This window comes from Gambusia affinis, linkage group LG02, assembly GCF_019740435.1.
Source record: "Gambusia affinis linkage group LG02, SWU_Gaff_1.0, whole genome shotgun sequence".
In the NCBI taxonomy this organism is placed as follows: domain Eukaryota; kingdom Metazoa; phylum Chordata; class Actinopteri; order Cyprinodontiformes; family Poeciliidae; genus Gambusia; species Gambusia affinis.
The window spans coordinates 10,743,343-10,763,527 of record NC_057869.1 but is presented as its reverse complement, the minus strand read 5'-3'; the positions used below and the strand labels follow the sequence as shown (position 1 = coordinate 10,763,527).

Here is a 20,185-nt window from a genome sequence, read left to right as displayed (position 1 = left end):
TTCTGCATTTTTGCAGAAATAAGCTCTAAACTAACTTGACTGACTTGATTCAGAATGAACCAACACAAATATATCAGACTTATATGTGCATGTATAAGTATATATGGAGTGTGTATATCAGTCACATCATAGGTTTGAGAGGTATGAATACTAATGCAAGCGAACACATAACATGTTGACATTTAATATGCGGGCAACAATTACTGGCGACCACGGGGTGCAGAGTTCAGGATGAGCCACAGACCGCCCATTGATGTAACACAACCACTCCAGATGTTATCCTGATTTGGAACAAGAAGTCCAACCCGCAGCGCTGAGTCCACATCTGCACACGGTCTGGCTTTTCTCCTGTTATGTTTTAGCTTGACTTTGCTAACGATTGACTACTTTGTCCTTCAAATTAGACAGCTCTCATGTTTGATTCTCTAGTCTTAGTTTATGTTCGTTATTTTACCGTAAGAGAAATGTTCTTTCCGAATAGGAGGGATTATTTATGCTGGCGGTCAAAAGCCGAGTTTGCGCGGTAATGTTTTTATGTGCGTGCGCGTGTGTGTAGGTGTGTGTGTGTGTGTGTGTGAGGGCAGCAGTTCGGTCGAACTGTCATGTTTTAATGAGGACGTGGTTAAAAACTCACAGCAGTGTAATCACGAGCATGATAACTTGGTGGGAGTTTCCTTTGTAACAGCCAAAGATGGGCAGAATACCCAGAAATACTCAAGTAAGATTAAACAAAAGTAAAACGTAAGCGTCCGAGAAATGCAAGAGTTAAACAGAAGTTTGTGGAAAAAAAGAGGAACTAATCGCGCCATTTAATTATATTTAAAACAGAGAAAAAAATAAATAAATTCTGGTATTTATAAAAATAATTATTGCAAATAAATGCCCAATTACTACTCTCAATAATAATTTTAAAATAAATACCTTTATTAGTGTTTGGCTAAAACAAGATTGTTCTGCAATCAGTGCAGTTACTCATGTTGGGTTGAATATCCAGAAATTAAACTCAAGAGAAGCAAAACTTCACAAATTTTATACTTAAGCAAAAGCAAAAAGTAAGATCCATTGGAATGCATGTACTTGTTCAGTTGCTCGTCTTACAACTTGAGCCTGGTGAAAATATTGACTTCTGTTACTGGACTCTATCATCACCCTCAAATCACAGCAATATATATTTTATGACAAAATTTTATTTTATTATTTTACTGAAAACAACAAAAGGTTTGTTGTTTTTTTTGCAGCATGGATCTCTAATAAAGATAAATATTTCCAAACAGATTTCAGACAAACCGCCACATTTTTTTAATGCATTTTATTCTCCCTAGATGTCTGTTGAACTCTGCCCTGTGAGTGAACCAGATGGGAAGAATGAAACCACTCAGGATTTCACACTGGGAGGGAATAAACCTTTACACCGCTTCCTAAGGTGTCAACCCAAGGCCATTGGGGTAAGGAGAACACACACACACGCACACACACCCACACACACACACACCCACTTCAGATTACTTATTGGTAGAAGATGACTGAAAGAGTCGTTCTTCAGGTTGTGTGTGAATTTCCTTTAGACGGTTATGCTGGTCATTGGGGCATCCTCTGTGATCGTTGCCATTGCCACCTCCTCAGACGTCTACATTCTCCACATGTGGATGGTCATTCCTCCAGAGATTTTCATGGGAATATTGGTTGGTAGCTTTCTAAAAATGACCTTGTTCTGAAGAAGCTGTAAGCATCAGGATTTACAAGTGACTAATTGTCTTTCATGCCTCTTATAGCTCACCATCTGTGGGATTTTATACATTGTGACACAGCACAGACCCACCAAGAAAACTGTAAGTTTTCCTAAATTACCAGTGGCTTTAGCTGAGCCTCCTTGTTAAGGAAGTGTGCACTAGATGTTTTTGTTACCTTGTTCATCATCTCTGTGCTCAGGTGACCATATCATTTGCTCTCAGCATTGTGTCGACGCTCGGGGGATTTTGGACAATTTTCGTCATGCTCATTAACTTCCACATCTACTATGGCTATAGTAGTGATGACGAACACAGCAATGATACCGCCACTGCCAATGAAATACCATCGGCATCTCATTTAGACGTAATTATTGTTTCAAAAATGTGTTTTTGCTTGCTTGTTATTCTAAAATTTTAACTCAAAATCTATACTAGATTGTAATTCTTTATCTCTTGTTTATCATTGTGTCTTTTAGTTTGAGGACAGTTACAGATGTTTATGTCCAAAGGTTTAGCTTTGTGGCTCTTTAAATCAAAGCCCAAACAAAAGTTGTATGTATGGTTAAATAATTGTCTTGGATAAATGCCAGGCTCAGTCAAAATCTGTCTGTTGTCAATTTTTGTTATTATCATTATTTAAGAATGAATGTTTTTTGTGTTGATGTGTATTTTTGAGTGTTTTGTTTCATTTTTCTAGATTATGGGACTGACCTTGGAGGCAGTCTTTTTGTTGTACAGCTTCGTTGGTACAATTATCTTTATCACCATGTCAGTGCTGGCAGGAGCTGCCCTCCGTTCAACAAAGACTCAGGTACAAACAACTCAGACAGAGCTTTGATAGAGCCGTGAACAAATTAAATTAAGTGCCCCATAATGCTGCTCTATTGCATTCTGTACTGCTGCTGCTTGTCTTGTTTTGTCTCATTTAACTGTCTTGCCTTTCATCTCATGCTGTTAGGGATTTTGCCGAGGTGTGAGCATGTGTTGATCACTGTAGTGCATAAAACAAGTCACATCTTACATTTTACTTTATTTTAGATGTATTCCACTAAAGTCTCTTCAAAATATATTCTTTAGAGATTTTAGAAATAGCTAAAATAACTTCATGATCCTACACTAAGATGTACTGGAGTCTGCAAAATCTGAATATTTTAGGTGTTTGTGCTATTGGCCTTCATTTACATTTTGATTATTTGGAGGTTTTTGTCATTGTCTTCAGGTTTATTCCTTAGAGTTCAGTTTATTTTTGTGTCATGTTTTTTTCTTCTGTTAGGCTCCTAAAGAGTTAGTCTATGTTTCTGAAAAAAGTTTATTTTTTAATCAGCTTTGGTAGAACTCTGATTATATTTTTTTTCCATTTAAATAATTTGGTGTTTCAGGTTTAATAAATAGTTTATAGAAAGGAATCTGTTCAGCATTTTAATATTAAGCATAACTTCTCTTAGTCCCCCTTTTTACTTAAGCATTAGTACAATTTGGGTTGATCAATATTGTAGGTTTTTAATTGCAATAACTTCCAGTTCACAGTGGGTTTGTTATGATCCCTAAATAAACTTTAATCATTATAAACTGATAAAATATTTTTTGCCTCTATAAATGTGTGGTGTTATTGGTTTAAAGGCTGAAAAAAAAATCATCCTTGAGACAGATTTTATTTGGTGATTAAGCATTATAATCAGATTATGAGATACTTCATCACTGATTAAAAGTACGACCTGAGAAGGGTCTGTCTTACTAAAAACCATTGGCAGAACATTCATTTCCATTAAATCAAGCATTCTTTCTCTTCTGTTTAGGCCATTGTAGTGATGACGACGACGGCAGCTGAAGCGCCAGTTGAATGAAAAGTGAAGAAGGTCCAAACTTTTGCAAATCGAGCAGCAAAGAATCTCTCGTCTATTAATAGATGTTCAAATATTGCACTTTCTCTGTGACAGAAGTTGTAGTTGGAAACAACACAATGCAAATAATCCAACTAATGTGTGGTATGACCAGTCCTGTGTCTTACTGCCAGAAACTGTAAGCCACTGTCATCAAAATAAAAACACTGAGCTTTGCTCAGTGGTAGCAAACTGCTGCCCCGAGCTGCAGACTGGAGTTGACGTTTCACTTCATCTTATTTTTGCGTCATCTGAAGCAGCTAAACCAATGATTGCAACAGTCAAACTGTGTGGACATTGTCAGCATTGTGAACAAGACACAGAAAAAAAGCATAGTGTTTATTTCCAAGTGGTAACAACTTAATCTGTAATTCATAGATCATTTACAAATAATACATCAGCTACGGTGACTATTTATTAGTATTGTTTTGCTCTCCTGTTTAGTAACCTGATCTGTTTCAAGATTTTATGCTGTATCTATAAGAATGTGCAAGGACTTGAGATTCTTGCTATTTCATGCTACGTGAAATGAAATGGAGTTATGTGCTTAAGCACCCCTGTCTCTTTGAAACCCTCAAATTATGAGGCCATAATTTTAGAAGTCACATAGGAAGTTCAGGGAACCCCATCAGTTTGCAGTTTAACCCTTACAATGTTGCAGTGTGTGTAAGTTGTACCAGAGTGTACCTCCAATTAATTGCGAAATATACAAAAATGCAAACAAGCAGTTATCATTGCAACCACATGTTTCCAATGATGCAACAGACTTAGAAAAAAAACTGGTACAAGCCGCTACTGACCTCAGATGTTACAATGCAGGTTTCACAAAAGATGACAGGCAAGAAAGGTACCATCTTACAACAAAACTAATCTGGTAACATTTCTCGGGAAATGGGGTTTTAACAAGTGGGTACTGTTGCACACAAATATTTTTTTCAAAAATACTTGTTCCCAATGTCAATGGAACCTCAACCAGATGATTACTGTCAAGTTGCCATATCTGGATTTGGCAGTGGGCATGAGTTGAGTTCAGATCTGTAACTCCAAAGTCAACAACTTTAAGGATACTTATTCATCGTAGTCATGACAATGCACCCGGTGTAGACATATTTTTGCGACCTGATGTTCTAGATGCTAAGTAAACACATTCTCACGTCAAAAAGTGTCATCATTTTATTGACAGTTCAGGACTTGAGTCATGTTTTCTGTAAAAAAAATCCTATTACACAAGCTCAGATACTCAGTGAATGGCATAGAATACAAGCAAAGTGGGAAGTATGAGTTTTATAACAATCAAAAGAAATAAAGTTGCGGAAAGAAAACCAGGCAGGCCAGGTAGGTAGAATATTATTCTTAAAGCTGCTAATAATTCCAATAAATGCTTTTCAAAGTAATTTCATTGTGAAGTTAATTATGTGCTTCTTTAATTTAGAATGTTATGAAATGAAATTTTGTATTATCCTTAACAGAAGGATAGGACAACAATCCCCCCCCACATCCCCCTCCCAAAAAACAAATAAATCTAAAAAGTTGTTTTTTTAAGTTGTAAATGGAATGCCTCATAGTAGGATAAAAAGTCAGCGGGGCATTATTTATATTGTGGTCATTTGTAGAAACATTATCATTTTACATATATGTGAGGTTTTTTATTTAAACTTCAAATCATAAATCAAAATTTTATTCCAGAAGTTAACTTTGAAGAAACTTATTATAATAAACTTACATACACAAGACGGAACACTCTGGATATTCTGGATTGTACTCAAGACTCTTTTGTTTCTTCAGGTGAAGTTTCACAGCAAACCAGCAGCACAAATGAAGAGACATGCATCATACTGGACTAACAGAAACAGAGTACATGAAAAGAATTTATCACATATTTCTCAGTAAAATGGACTAATAGATCACAGTACAACTCCTAGGAATAGAGTTGTAATTTCAAGAATTAGCTACCACATTAACTCTCCTTTGTAGCTTTTCTAGGCACTTCCCACTGGGAGGCGATCCCAGGACAGACAAAGAGCTCATCCTGGGAATACCTTTGAATTTCCAGGATGTGTCAAAGAAAAAAGGATGTATCTTAGAGGTTTTAAACTCCCTCTACTTTCTTTAATTTTTTTTTTTTTTTTTTCAAGAAATCAGAAAAGTGGTCATGATCAATTCTCCTTTGAGGTTTCCAGGGGGTATTTAAAGCTATTCCTTGAGACAATTTCATTTATGCATGTCAGTAACTGACCATGACAACATAGGTTTACTGGATGTGCTTCAGAAATAAAGCAGATAGAGAACCAGAAGATAAACAGAAGGGTACTGGCAGAAGGTACAAGAATAAAATTGATCTGAAGTTTTGCTTTTGTGTTTTTTTTATAGGCAGAAATGGCTTACAACACCTCTCTGCAGTTCCATGTCAGGTAACAAATGCATTCTTATGGATGCCAAAGCACTTCAAAGGATAATAGCTGCCAAAAATAATTGTAATAGTAGAAATATAAAAACGTAACAGGACAGAATTATTCTTCATCAGCTGCTGGGCAAGATCACAATAAAAAGTAACTAAAAATGTCTTTGCTGCTACATTTTTACACTCCAAAGAATGACACAAACTAAGAAAAGTCAAAATCTGACAGGAGTCCATCATCCACAAATAAGCTATCAATTTTTCTTCTTACCATTCTGATTTTGTGACCTTTAATCCTTTATTACAGAGGACTTTTGGAAGCCATTTCCAAGGACAGAACGCTGATGAACACGCATGTGCTCTGTGACACGATATTGGCGTGAGAAGGTCATTGGGCAGCAGGGGCAGGGGAAAGGCCGCACACCAAGGTGGCTGCGCACATGTCTGTTCAGAGAACCTTTCTGGCTGAAGGAGCGATCACACAAAGAGCACTGGAAAGGCTGGTGACTGGGAGATGACAGATGAGCTGACCTATCTGTCGGCATGCTGGCTGGAAGGGTGGAAGGTATGCAGACAGATACAGTTGATGGCTTTGAGGCTCGATCACAGTCTGGTTCACAAAGAGGTGAGCAAACTGGAGTGGAGTCGCTCTTAGTTTCATGCTCTTTAGGTGTGGAAATGTCCATCACACTGATGTTTTGTGTGATGCAATCTCCTGTTTGGCGTGGTTTTATATCAAATGGGTTTCCTTCTTTGATGTCTCTCTGTCCATCAGCCTCATCTGACCTCTCAGCTCTGGCTACAGAGGAGTCCTGATTTGCTTGTGCATCATCGTGACTCAGGATTGCAGCTGTATCCATTACAACAAACTGTTTCACTTCTTTGTGATATCCATGTTGACAGGACACAGGTAGCTCATCATGTTTGATGTTTATATCCGGCTGGTCTTCAATCTCTATAAAAAAGTGTTGACTCAGTGATCTTTTACCTGAAAAAGGAGCATTAACCTCATCACCTAACTCATCTGAGTCAGGAGAAAAGCTGGGCTTCAAGGGTTTGTGATTTGAATCTTGAAGTGATGCATCGTCACATGGTTCACCCTGATGAGGAAGATGCCAATGTTTTGGCTGACCAGAGCTTCTTGTAGTGCCAGACAAGTTGTGGTCCAGCGGTGCTGTTAAAAAGCAACATGGCTCTGTGTTTTCAGGGGATGAGTTTTTTCTACTTTCCAGCACTTCACCACATTTAGAAGCAGAGAAACTGTCAGTGACATTAGTCAATCCAGGTTGTGATGTTATAAATCTGAATTTGGTTTGTGTGCTACAAACTTTGTTACACATTTCCTTTCTGCTTTTGTCATCTTGGTGGATGTTTGTGTACCAGTCTGTTATAGGCCCAGATGTCTTTTTCTTTATATCTGTTGCATCAAGACACATACTGGAGTAACTGTGGCTCCTTTTCACTTCCACCTCAAGACATTCTTCGCACTGAGAAGCACTTCCTGTATCTTCAGCCTCCACGAGAAGTGAAACTGCAGCTCCCTGGTGTTTCGATTGCTCTTGTGTTGAAGTTGTCAACAATGTTCTCTGACATTGAAAACAATCAAAGTGTGGATTTTTGGAGGGAACAGGATCATAATCCCATTCAATTTGGTGCTGTAAACCTCTTCTTGAGACATTATTCTGGATCACATTCTCTCCATAATATTCTGTGTGATTTTGCAAAGAATCCAAATGTGCAGTCTGATTGTTATTCTTGCAGGTGTCATTGGATTTAAACAGATGCATATTGTTGCTGTTGTAATCCTGGTCCGCCTTGTGGTCAGTAGCACAGCTAGTGTGCCTTATAGGGCTTCTGGGTTCCTGACTTTGTACTCCATTTTGATCTTTGCACTCAGTGGTAATTGCTTCAACAGTGTTGTCATTGCCTATGCCTAATGAGAGTGAGAAGTGGGTGATTTTGGAGGGAGGCTGGACAAAAGACTCAGATGCTTGATTGTGAGGCCACACAAAGACTTCTGACTGCTGCAGGACAGCAGCTCTGCTACTGTGACAAATGACAGGCACCGCCTCAGAGCATGGGGGTGGCGATGATGACAGAGATGAAGAGCATCTTTTTCTCTGTCTCATGTCTGGTTTTACAAAGTTTGGTGAATGATCTACTCCAGGTGAGTTCTGCATCTGAGCTTTGTCATCTTTGGACCTCAATGTTTCCCGTTGGGTCAGCGATGTTGCCTGTCTGCAGTCACCCGCATTGTCTTTGTCAATACTTCCAAGAATACTGAAAGTATTTAAATCATTTAGAGAAGCTAAATCAGTTCTTGTGTGACCATTTACATATTGATTTTTTATTTTTCTTTCATCATTTTCAGGACTGGCATCGGTGCTTCCTGAAGTGATCCGGGGTTCTTGAACTATCTCATTAGGTAATGGCTGTGTAGTTGTTTCATGGCTTTGAAAATTACATGTTGTGGTTGATGATGGAAGGTGTTTGAAGGTCTCAAAATCAAATTTATAGGAATCTTCTGTCTCTTTAAATGAGTACATTTCAACTACAACAGGAGGATTTTTATCATCCTCAGCATTCCCTTGGATCTGCAGCCAGTTAGCTCTCAGAGCATCCTGCAGTTCTTTCATCTGCATTTGGCAGGCAGCAGAGAGCAGTCTGTAATATTCCTGTTTGCTGAGAGGGTGTGGAAGAACCCCAGTGTAAATGTAGTCCAAAAGGGAAGGTAGCACAGAGTCCGAGAGACTTGGATTGTGTAGTTCCACCAGGGCACCAGATGAGGACAGGATGGATGCCAACACTGGGCTGGAGGCTGCCAGGATACACCTTGCAGAGCAAAGAGTCAAAGTTAGCTTAGTGCTGTAAAGATGTATCTGCCCCTATCTGGCTTTGCATTTTTATCACAAAGTATTTGAATATATTTAAAATAATTTTCAGATCATCAAACAACTTTTAATATGACACAGAGACCCTGATTAAATACAAAAAGTCATTTTTCAACCATGATTACATTCACTAAGGGCACAGAAGAAATAAAAGTGCCAATTGTTAAATCATGAATTAGTTGTGATAAGTTGTGTTTTAGGAAAGCTGAATTTAATCTACAAGCCAAGAAAAAGCCTAATTATAGCCAGACAAGTAGAAGTAACAGTCTATCTGTTCAGTAACAAGATGCTGCATATATTGTGTAAATCTGGTGTGGAGAATATTATCTCTTCTGCCATCATCTGTTTGGGTAGCAGCATCAGAGCCATGAACTTATCAAGGCTGATAAAGACAGCTGGTTCTGTTCCGGGGACAACTCTGCAACATTATTATGATTATTGTGCACAAGAGTCTTCATTAAATTAAGAAAATTATGATCATGAGACTGCTATAAAACCAAAGAGTGTCGTCAGTCAGAGACTTTAATACAGACAGCTACAGGATCCTTTATTCCCACAGCTATCATCATCTAAAGCAACTCTTGAAGAAAATTGTATATGAGTAACAACAAAAATGTGAATTCCGTGGGACAAAATTCCTCCACAGTGAAGTAAAAGTCCCAATTCTTACTGTTACAAAAGCTTCATATTTATAAAAAGTAATGCCGTAAATTGTTATTGCTGCCAATGGTGGCATAAGCAATTATTATGCTAAGAGAAGTGTGACTTTGTCAAATAGGACCTGGGTGACTGCATAGTATTCTCTCTCTCTATCCTTTGAAAACTGCTTTGCTTTCTTCCTCTGGTTTTGCAATTGGTGTGATGATCTGAAACATTGAAGTGCAACAAAATAATCTAAAACCAAAAACATCTGTAATTGGCATTTACTCTTTCATAATCTTTTGACAGATATCTCTAAATATTTTTGCCCTTTTGAAAATATTGCTGTATTTGTGTATAGTGATACGATGCTCACCTGTGTGCATGGTAAAGCTGATCTGAGTTCTGCCCCTGCCTGAGCACACAGTCACAGAACATGCCTTGATCTCTCTGATGGTTCAGATATGCCAGCAGTGATGCTGCATGGGTGACGTCCTGTGGAGACGACGTCGCCTGAAGAATAGGCTTGAAGAAAAACAGATTTTAGTATCATTACTGTATCGATAAGAGAAAATCATTATCATTGCAGCTGTGTAGAATTAACAAATCAACATCTACATTATTAGGTGTAAATTGTTTTTCAAATATAATACAATGAAATCTTTAAGTGTCATTGCTTATCAATAGATTTTATATTGCAAGACTATGTCTTCTATGGAGCTATGCACCTGAAAATGAATGTGATGGGTAATCTGAAAACCTAAAGCTCCAGAAGTTAAAAAATAAAGGGAAAGACTAATGTTTCAGTGAGCAATAATATTGGTCAAGAGTTGGGGCATAATATTATCTGAAAAATGCAAGTAGCTCAGTAAAAGTGAAATATGTCACCAAATGATTCCTATTTGCAAGTCATAGAAATCAATGAATGAGCTATGGAAATAATCAGCCAGCATATTTAGGTCTTTTAAAAGTAAAAAAGTAACATAAAGCCAGGTAGAAAGGGGAAACTTGCATGATGAATCGGTTTTTAACAATACATTAATTAGTGCCCTATTTTTCTCTAATAATTTGGGTGGATAAAAGCAATATCTCTCACATGGTTCAATATTCAAACGATTTGTTATTCAGTCTTGATAATGAAGTCAGACTCTCAGCAAATAAGCATAAATAAGCAGGTGTAGCTAGAGAGTAAAATAACCACATTAAATGAAAGTGTTTAAGTCCAGCATTATGCAAACCAAAACTTTCATAACTTTTACATGCAAGATATTAGTGAAGACCTAGTAGCAGTACAGACTGGCTAAAAATGAATTTCAAAATGAAAAATCCTTACCTTCATAATATACCAGAAGACGGACAACAATCACTGTCTGCCTTGCTTTCGGGTAAAGTGAGAAAAGAGTCTTTATTGTGGATATATAGTCCCACCCTACTTTATCTGCACTGGGTCTCATGTGGAAAACAATCACACGCTTTTCATATTGGGGCGAGCCATGACGTGGATGCTCAGGTGCTTATAAGGAGTGCTGGCCTGTGATGTCAAGCTCTCCATGTCCTGTTACAGAGAGGGGCTGACACCGTCCTGCAGGGAACAGCCACAGAACTGGAGCAAATAGAACCAGTATTCCTGCTTGCACCACAAAAGTACTGCAGGAAGTCCTTTTTATTTAAAAGATATAGATACATGGTGGCTCTTTAGGGTCACTTCTGTCTATATTTGAATCATGGTGCACCAAAAAGAGCTCAAACTCAGAAATATTAAACCTGGTTGTGTTGGATTGAGGTCAAAGGTGAGTCATAGAATATCCTGTGATTATTTTATTATTTGTTGCAAAGATCAAAACTACTTATTTCAGTCTTTCCTAAGATCTTATTCTGTATTATGCAAGTTCAGCCACCGTAGATAGCGCTGTTGATTCTTAGGACGATTTCTATCTAGTTCACTTCTGCACACAGAAGCTTCTCCAGTGTCACGAGCCGGTTTCCCTTCAGCTGACGTTTTTGTTGACAACCCCATACAAAGCCGTTTCTCCACCCTTTGACCACGTGCTTGTCACTGCTCTCAATCCCTCCCCCGTTCTAATGTTACAGCCACCTCCTGCTATCCACAGGCCCGTAGTGCATTTTCCCTGACAACTGTGCAATGGAAATACTACTGCAGTACACTGAGCTGCATTTCATTGTGACTCATCTAAATAGTGTGTCTTGTGGCTCACGTAGATGAGATAATACAACATATTTATCATCAGCATATGAAATATGCATCAAGTGATGATGTTGCCTGTTTAAACAAAAGAAGAAAGTCAGTTGTAATTTTGATCCAGCAGTTTGACAATGAGATACTGTGACACATTGCAGAAAACTTCATTGTACTTTTAGTTTGTGGATGCAAGACATTACTGTTTGCTTAGAGAAACGGCTCTTGGTTAATCTATTTCTCAATCATTACTACATCAGACTGATCAACTATAATAGTTTGCAACAGCTATGTATGATTTAAATGATCCGTAAATGACTGTTTTGGTTTTTTTTAAATTATTTACACTATCTCTGTTTTCAGCTGGATTATTTAGAGTCTCACAGTGGATGTTTTGTTAATTATTTTAATTGTTAATATTGCAAAGCATGCAAGAGAAATGTAAAAAAAATTAAAAATTGGGATTGCAGTTATCTAAAATCAAAATGTAAATTTTTTTTCAGGACACGTGATGTTCATCCAAGTATTTCAAAATGAAAAATATTTAATCTATTTCAGAACGCTCTCTTATTCTGTAATAAAGGAGAAGAAAAAATAATTAAAGCTTATACCATACACATTTCTCCTCTGTAACATAAAATGATGAAACAATTTCAGCAACAATATTCCCTTTTTGTAGGAAAATGGTTTATATTTTTATATAATAAAAATATCTAAAAATATTTTATATTTTCATATGATCAAGGAATCTACATCAGAGAAAATTAGCTTTAGAAGATAAAAACGAGAGAAAATAAATAGAAAACCGATTGCAATCTGAGATAAAAACACAAATAACAATATTACCAAGCAAATATGCACAATATTACATTAATTAAAGGATCTGCTGCTCCAAAGAAATGCATTCAAGTAGTTGGCAATTTGCTGAGGTGTAGTTTGATCTCCAGGTCCAGCAGCTGGGACTGCAGATAATCTGAGACATCCTACAGGCCTGTAAGTTACAAGCCAAGACTGAGAAATTCATATTGTCCGAGAAGGTCTTTGAATGCAACGTATTTAGCAGGAGGCCGGTGCATTGATTTAAGGGTCGGGGCAATGTGCCCTCTGTCACAGATTGTAAGCTCGACACATACTGTCTCCAAGTGTTTCCATTCACTGAGTGTGCAGTGACATAGCTCACGTACTGTACCAGAGGGGTGCAGAAGAGCTGCAGCTTCTGGAAACAAACTATTCTGGGTCAGTACAGTGCAAGAGTTTAGTGTCAACACAACTTAGGGAACAGAATTAATAAGAAAGTCTAGCAAAAGATAAAATTAGTAATACCAGTCCACAACGCCTGTTAACTCTCTGTTGTCAGATATGTTGTAATATTTTCTAACAAACTTCTGAGGCCTTCAGCTGGATTTATACTGAGGTGAACATGCACACTGCATGTAGCTCTGTCTGCTGGGTTAAAGGAACTGAGTACAAAAGAAAGCACAGATTTGTATTTGGAAAATATTTAAAAAAAAACAAAAAACAAAACAAACTTCCATTTCATAATTACTTACAACTATGTGCCATCAATCACATAACATCACAATAAAGTATTCAAAAGTTTCTGATTGTACTGGGACAAACTGGAAAAAGTTCAAACAGCACAAATATTTTTGCAAGTCACTGCAGCATTGACCAAATTGACCAAAGTTGTCCTAATTATTCAAATTCTGAAAACTAGAGCAAATGTGATTAGTTACACTCACATTTTGCATATGTGAACCAAATGTTTGAGTGAAATTTTTATGACATTTCTGTTGCCAACAAAAAAAAAAAAAATTAGACCAACTAAGTCTGCAGTCTTTATCCTTTGGAGAAAATTTGCTTTTTGGACAAATACAAAGGCACTCTACCCAGGGTAGAGGTAAGAACCATTTCAGCCAGAGCCAAATGTGACTATAAAAGCTACATTTCTGTAGCATTGACTACATTTGAAGAATCCCATTCTGCTCCATCTCTTAATAGTCCTGACCCATAACAAATAAAAGCAAACAAACACACTCAGCTGAGCAGTGAGCACATACCAGCCCCAGCACACGCAGTCCAGCGCGGGACTCCAGCTGTGGACTGGCTGTCCAGTTTCCACTTTTACACATGTAACATCATCTTTGCCTTGCTCCCGTTTTGTTTTACCCAGACATCCAGAACATAGCCATCGTGACAGCTAATCTTAGCTCTATGGCACGGCATTGTCCTCACTCGTCCCTACATAACTGACCCTGCACACGCATACACACACGCACACACACACGCATGCACACACCCATACACAGGAACCTGGAACAGCAGGTCTGCTCACCGGGTCTTGGTGCTGCCAAGAAGGGCAGGATTCATTTAGCACTACGGTGTTAAATGAATCCTTGTTACGTATTTGACCCCTCTACTAAATTGCTATGTCCTCCCTCTCAGCAGCAAATACATAATCACAAATGCATCTACCAATATGCATATTTTGGATACTTATTATTATTATTAGTTGACATTTATAAAATAACTACGATGTAATAGTTTTATTAATTGATATTTAAAAAATAATTATGATGGGTCAAACAAAAAGAACTGAAAAATCTAATCTGTTCGACACATTGCAACAAAGAAAACACAATTGATTTTTAAATACAATGTGTAAGAAACAAAAAATGCTTAGACGTAGGTTATTAATTGACTTTTAAAAGCATTTTTATAAAATGTGAGCTGATCTTTAGAGCATGCAATAAAATGCATGTCGTAGTGAAATAAATATTTAACAAGCTCATTAAGAGAGAGAAAAAAAGTGACAGCAGATGATCCATGTTCATTTTTTAGCACATAAGTTCTTGTTTTTGTTTGTTTTTGCAGAGTTATGAAATCAGATAAGAGTCTGAAAATAAATCCCTTGACCAGTTTTCAGGTTCAGTGAGGTGATCCTCAGATCCATCAAGATCTCTCTCACCTTTTGTCTCATTAGCATGAAATACTGCCTGAGTCTGATTCCAGAGAGCTCTGCTATCATTTCCTCCATCTCCCGGAGATCGTCTCATGTTACAACTTGAATCCCTGCGGCCATTTTCCGTCTGCCATTTTTTTCTGAATAAGACACTCAAGGGTATTTTATGAGCAGGGGTAGGAGGAACAACTCCATCCGCGTTGTCATAATCACAAACAGTCACATTGCTCCCTTCAGAGTCATGTTTCTGACTGGTTGGACTGGATGACTCAAAGCTAATTGCTCCTCTTTGCCGCGCTACCTGCTGCCCCACTGGATGTCTTTCTTTACATTTTTCATCCTTCCTGAATCTCCTTCCTGGAGGGACTTTGTTCTTCCACCTCCTGGATCTCATACTCCACCTTAAATTTTCTTTTGATGCCTCATCTTTCAAACGTCTGCAGGAAGTGACTGCAGGCGATCGTGTCATCCCACCTACTTTGACAATGGGAGTGGACTGAGAAGGAGGAATAAAGTCGAAATCTTGTAGACCTATGGAATCCCTTTTAGCGCACAGATTGCTTTTTAGTTCCTGTTTGTCAGGCGTTGACACACTCGAGGCTTCATTCTTTACGTGCTGAACATTCATCTCAGCGAACCGGAAACTGGCATCTGAAGGTGATCTCTCGGTGTGTGTCTGAGTTGTGTATGTCGTTGGGTGTACAAATGAGTCACCAAATAAGTCGGCTGAACAGTTGTAACCGTCCACTTCATTTTGCTCTTCTTGTTTTTCAAAAGATAAAAAACCTTCATCATACCTCGGAATCATGCCGTCTTCAGGTCTGCTCATGCATTCACCACAGCTCTTCCAGTCTCGATCAGATAAAATATGTTTTCCCTCTCCCTCTACTGTTGGCGTATTGGTGACATCTTGGAGGTGGTCTGTGGAGATTATCTCTGCAGCATTCAGACAAGCAGAAGCTGGTTCAGCTGACCGGTTTGCGAGTTCTACAAAGGTCCCTGTTTGTTTTTCATGCTGCAAATTTAAATTTGTCGTTTTACCGAGAACATTTAAATCTTCGTCTTGTTTGCACAAAAATTCGGACAGACTTTCAGAGAAAGGCAAATCATCCCAAGCAAATGAGCTTGATAAAAGAGTTTGGGATTGATGTGTGATGGGAAGCTCCTTCGGAGTGAAACTGCAGCTTTTGTACCTCGGCTGTGATGGACTGCAGCAGGTTTTCACACTGAAGCTGTTTCCAACACTTCCTGTACAAGAGGAGTTTGAATCCCCAGTAAAAGAGGGGTGGCTGTGAAAGCTGGACTCTAGCTTTAGAGGAGCCGGTCTCTCCTCTGTGCCTGGGTGGTTCTGCGTGTGAACTCTCTGCACAGGAAGTGGCATTGGGCTGCATCCTGTCAGTCTGCTGCTGTGATCTGCGCCATCCTGACTGGATCGTTCCTCCTGCTCTGCTGAGGACGTCACAAGTCCAAGCGACTGCTGCCACGGAGGGGTGGAAGTAAATGACTGGTTCTGGTGTTGGAAACTGGGATGGAAACAAAAACACTTTTACTTATGTGTGCACAAATTGTGTATATTAAAAATAAAATGGACGACATTCTAAAAGGGTGAGGCTTGAATATTTTTGTACAGGAAAAACATGATTTATGTCTTTTCTTACCGAAGTAGCGCCTGGGACAGATGACCTGAAGGACACAGAGTGACGTCACTGAGGGTGCTGCTCGGAGAAGGACCAGAAATCAGCAGCAGGGGGGCTGCAGACGGTCTGCCGGGATCAGCAGACTCCGCTACATACTCAGAAGTTCTCTGTAGGAGGCGCTGATAATAACTGAGCACGGTGCAGCCAGTCAGGCCTGAGGCTGGGGGAAGAATCATCTGACTGGCAACAAACTGGGCTCTCTCTCTTCTGCCAGAGTCACTTCCATCAGGTTCTTCAAGCCATGGTTCCCGTTCTGTTCCGCTCACCTGAACACACAGACGGACAAAAGAGCAGAGATCAAGTCAATCCATGTGGCCACAGTTTTAATTTTAATTTATTTCTCTTTATGCAAGTAAAAATCCAACATAGAGACAAACTTGAAACTTCGATGTGGAGCTAAAAAAAAAAAAAAAAAAAAAAAGATAATAACTGATATCATACATAACTTGATTAGCAGATCCAGAAAATAATTCTGATTATCTGATTTATAAGTACAGGAAAACTTCCTTCTGTTTTATAATAACACAATATTTTATGATATGCATAAAACGTAATAATTATAAGTAAAGATCTGTAGAACTGATTTAGAATTAATACAGATAAAATTATAAAACTTATTTTACTTAATCTTAAAATTCAGAAGGCTTTGAAATATTTTGTAATTTGTCCAGATTTAATAAATAACTATTATTATTAATAATGTGCAAAACATAAGAACCTGTTTTTTTATTATTCAGAGGAATCACTGCACATTTAAAATATGAATCAGCCTTAAGCAGAAGATATTATAGCAGCATTATTGTAGTACCTTTGCTTTTTTCCATTAATTTAGTTCATCTTTAAATAATAAAAAATTGCTTCATATTACATTTATTGCTCCTTGATTTATTCTAAATATGTTTTAACCCGGAGAAATGTACAGAATCCTCTTCATACTTCTTTTTATATGAAAGAGATTGGTCAAGATAAAGATAAAAGTTTAATTTTTCAAATTGATTTGGATAGATCCTGAGACTATCCCTTTATGTTTTGGTTTTAGCTTTAAGGGAATGATTTTATTTTTATTGTAGCTTAAAGACACTACAAATATAAAATGAACAAATTATAAAAAAAAAAAAAAAAAAAAAAAAAAAAAAAAAATAAATTTTGTGCATACCATTTTACTTCAGCATAAATACTTAGACTTAGACGTTAAACACAACTAGTGTGCCATTCTGGCCAACTGGGCAGATTTTTTTCAGTTACCTGAAGAATTTGTAAAACCTGGCGCAGTTACAAAAACAACATGATCCAAGATCAAAATGTACCAGCACTTTTTTAACAACAAATGTGAATTTTACCTCAATGAAAAACTAGTAAGTATGACGTTCCATAACAAAAAAAACACTATTCAAACTCTATTACCTTTATACCAAAGATGAAGTATCTACCGAGGAAACAGTCTTCAACTGCTGTTGCCAACAATGTGGATCTTGCTGATGGTCCAATTGGTCCCTCCGAATTTTCAGCTAACCTACAGATAATAAAATAAAAACCCAGCAGATTTTCTCAGTATAGGTACTAGTGTATTATGCATCATCAGTTGACTCTTCTCCATTGTTATCTGCTTAACAATGTCTACTTTGAGTTTTCCTGTTCATAATAACTAGCAAAAATGTAGACAATTAATTAAATTAGATTGAGCTACACAGTAAATCAAACCACTGTTGTCATTTGAAAACCAATGTGTGCAGTTCTGCACACGACAGCTTGAATGCAATATTAGGTGGAGTGGTACATTTCAAATGCAAATTCTGCATGTCAGTAATTGTATTTGGCCTGTTGGATGGACTTTCACTGCCCACAATAACATGCACGTGATTTATGTTTTAATGACCCAGACACTGTTTTAGTTTGAGTTGAGAGGGGATAGGATTTAATAAGTGGATACTTAATCATTTATCATCATGTAAAAGACATAAAATACATTATGTCCATCAAAATGTGATCACAGAGAATTCACTGCAACACAAGGAGAACATACAAAGTGTGCAGAGAAACCTCAGGCTGGGATTCAAACCTAGAACCTTTTTACAGCAAGTCAACAGAGCTACCAACTGTGCCACTTTGAATGCAAAATAAGACATTGAAAAATTACCTCTGTAACCCACTTGCATGGATGCCAAAAAAGGAGTTCAAACTATTTCCAAACACTGTTACACCAAATGTGGATGTATCCCGGACCACTCGCAGTGAGAGACGGTATCTGTACTCCACCTGATCCTTCAGACACCTGTAATCACACCTGGAGCACCTATACCTGACAGAGAGGACACGTGACTGTGGATTAATGTCTGCAGTACAGAAGTACTCAGAACAAGTATATTATAACCATGCTGAATTTTCTCTGAAATAAAATTTTTCAACCAGAGTTAGAACTTATTCATATCTTTGCCTGTTTGTACCTTAAGGTGTCTCTCTGTTCAGAATCGATCCGGGAGAAGCAGCCTTTGCAGCAGGGATAAAACACACAGGCATCTTGTAGAGACAACACCGTACAACCCACCAGAACCCGCCGGATAGACATCAGTTCAACCCGGAGAAAAGAATTGATAAGTTAGCTAACATTTAGCTAACTCCTTAGCATACATGGAGGCTGATTTAAAAGAATTTGGGAAACTGTGTTAGAAAGAAACGCAAGAAATAGGAAAGTAACAAACAAAAACATGGAGATACTTATTTTCTCCTGGATTTTTTTTCAAAGAGCAAAGCATTTTCAAATGAAAAACGGCACAGACTGTTTTGGTTGGAATTTCTTCTTCGACTAGTTATTTACAGATGAACTGAATTCATTACTGCCACCTTTCGGACTATGCATAAAATGGCAGGTTGTTGTAAGAATCATTACTTCCTGTTTTCGGTCCCTCAAACGTTCACTTATCCTAAGCTACAAATGTTTCCCGTCTTTTTCAGTGCAATTTGAATAAAACTGAGACTGAATTATTCTATATCTAACGCACATATTTTAGAACTTGATCAAATTTATGTTTTCATAATGAATAGGCTGCATTAAATGCTGTTCAAAAATGTATCTCCAGATACAGAAGTATTTCTAGATGCATAAAAACTTTTTGTATAACAAATATAATATGATAGTAGCTGTTTTTCATTCAGGTCAGATTACAGTTCCATTTTTTATCTCCATCTACACCATGCAGCCAATAAACCTGAACACGAGTTTTATTCGTGTTCAGTTCAATAAAACACGAGTTCAGTTTAATTGGCTGCAATGGCTGTGTGCAGTGGGAGAAGAATATTACAAGTATCATATCTTTCAATAGTATTAACAATTCTCTGAGATTCACATTTTGTTAGGTAAGATTTAAAAACATAGCACATTTTATTTGGGTTTAATTGAGACCAACACAAAGCAGTAAACTAAATTTGAAGTGCAAAGAAAATGACTCAAGATTTTAATAAAATACAACTAGAAACATACATATATACAGTACAGACCAAAGGTTTGGACAACTGAGTGTCCAAACCTTTGGTCTGTACTGTATATATATTTGTTTTAACTCCTGAAAGTATTTTAGCAGAAAGTTATAATATATTTGGCATGACTAACCTGACACTAAGTTGGAAGTTCTTGCACTAAGTTCTTGTGCTTTTTACGTGTTGTGACAATCAGTCACTTGTTATTCCGTTCTGTTGTTTCTACGCAACTTCCCAAATCTGAGTTTTTTTAAGGAGGAACTTTGTTTTGAGACTAAAAGAGAACAATGACAGCAGATATTACATGCGGTTAGTTT

General features: G+C 37.6%; 3 protein-coding genes across 4 annotated transcripts; 1 reads left to right on the top strand and 2 right to left on the bottom strand.

Moving 5' to 3' along the window:
* Positions 1-287: 287 nt before the first annotated feature.
* LOC122843986 lies at positions 288-5,095 on the top strand. Its single transcript, XM_044139181.1, has 7 exons — positions 288-334; positions 1,323-1,445; positions 1,566-1,682; positions 1,773-1,829; positions 1,930-2,094; positions 2,428-2,541; positions 3,527-5,095. The coding sequence occupies exons 2-7, from the start codon at positions 1,323-1,325 to the stop codon at positions 3,572-3,574; spliced, it is 624 nt and encodes a 207-aa protein (XP_043995116.1). The 5' UTR covers positions 288-334; the 3' UTR covers positions 3,575-5,095.
* A 54-nt stretch (positions 5,096-5,149) lies between these two features.
* Positions 5,150-13,077, bottom strand: LOC122843972. The gene is made up of 3 exons (XM_044139145.1): positions 10,872-13,077; positions 9,915-10,063; positions 5,150-8,840 (listed from the first exon to the last, which is right to left on the bottom strand). Exons 1-3 carry the CDS (start codon positions 10,875-10,877, stop codon positions 6,299-6,301), a joined length of 2,697 nt encoding a protein of 898 aa, XP_043995080.1. The 5' UTR covers positions 10,878-13,077; the 3' UTR covers positions 5,150-6,298.
* A 152-nt stretch (positions 13,078-13,229) lies between these two features.
* ddias (DNA damage-induced apoptosis suppressor) lies at positions 13,230-19,813 on the bottom strand. Of its 2 annotated transcripts, none has more exons than XM_044139167.1 (5): positions 18,839-19,813; positions 18,532-18,687; positions 17,799-17,907; positions 16,356-16,660; positions 13,230-16,220 (listed from the first exon to the last, which is right to left on the bottom strand). In XM_044139167.1, the coding sequence occupies exons 1-5, from the start codon at positions 18,958-18,960 to the stop codon at positions 14,612-14,614; spliced, it is 2,301 nt and encodes a 766-aa protein (XP_043995102.1). In that variant the 5' UTR covers positions 18,961-19,813; the 3' UTR covers positions 13,230-14,611. The 2 variants fall into 2 exon arrangements, with proteins under 2 accessions (XP_043995102.1, XP_043995091.1); XM_044139156.1 differs by having other exon boundaries at positions 18,532-18,693; positions 18,839-19,812.
* Positions 19,814-20,185: the final 372 nt, after the last annotated feature.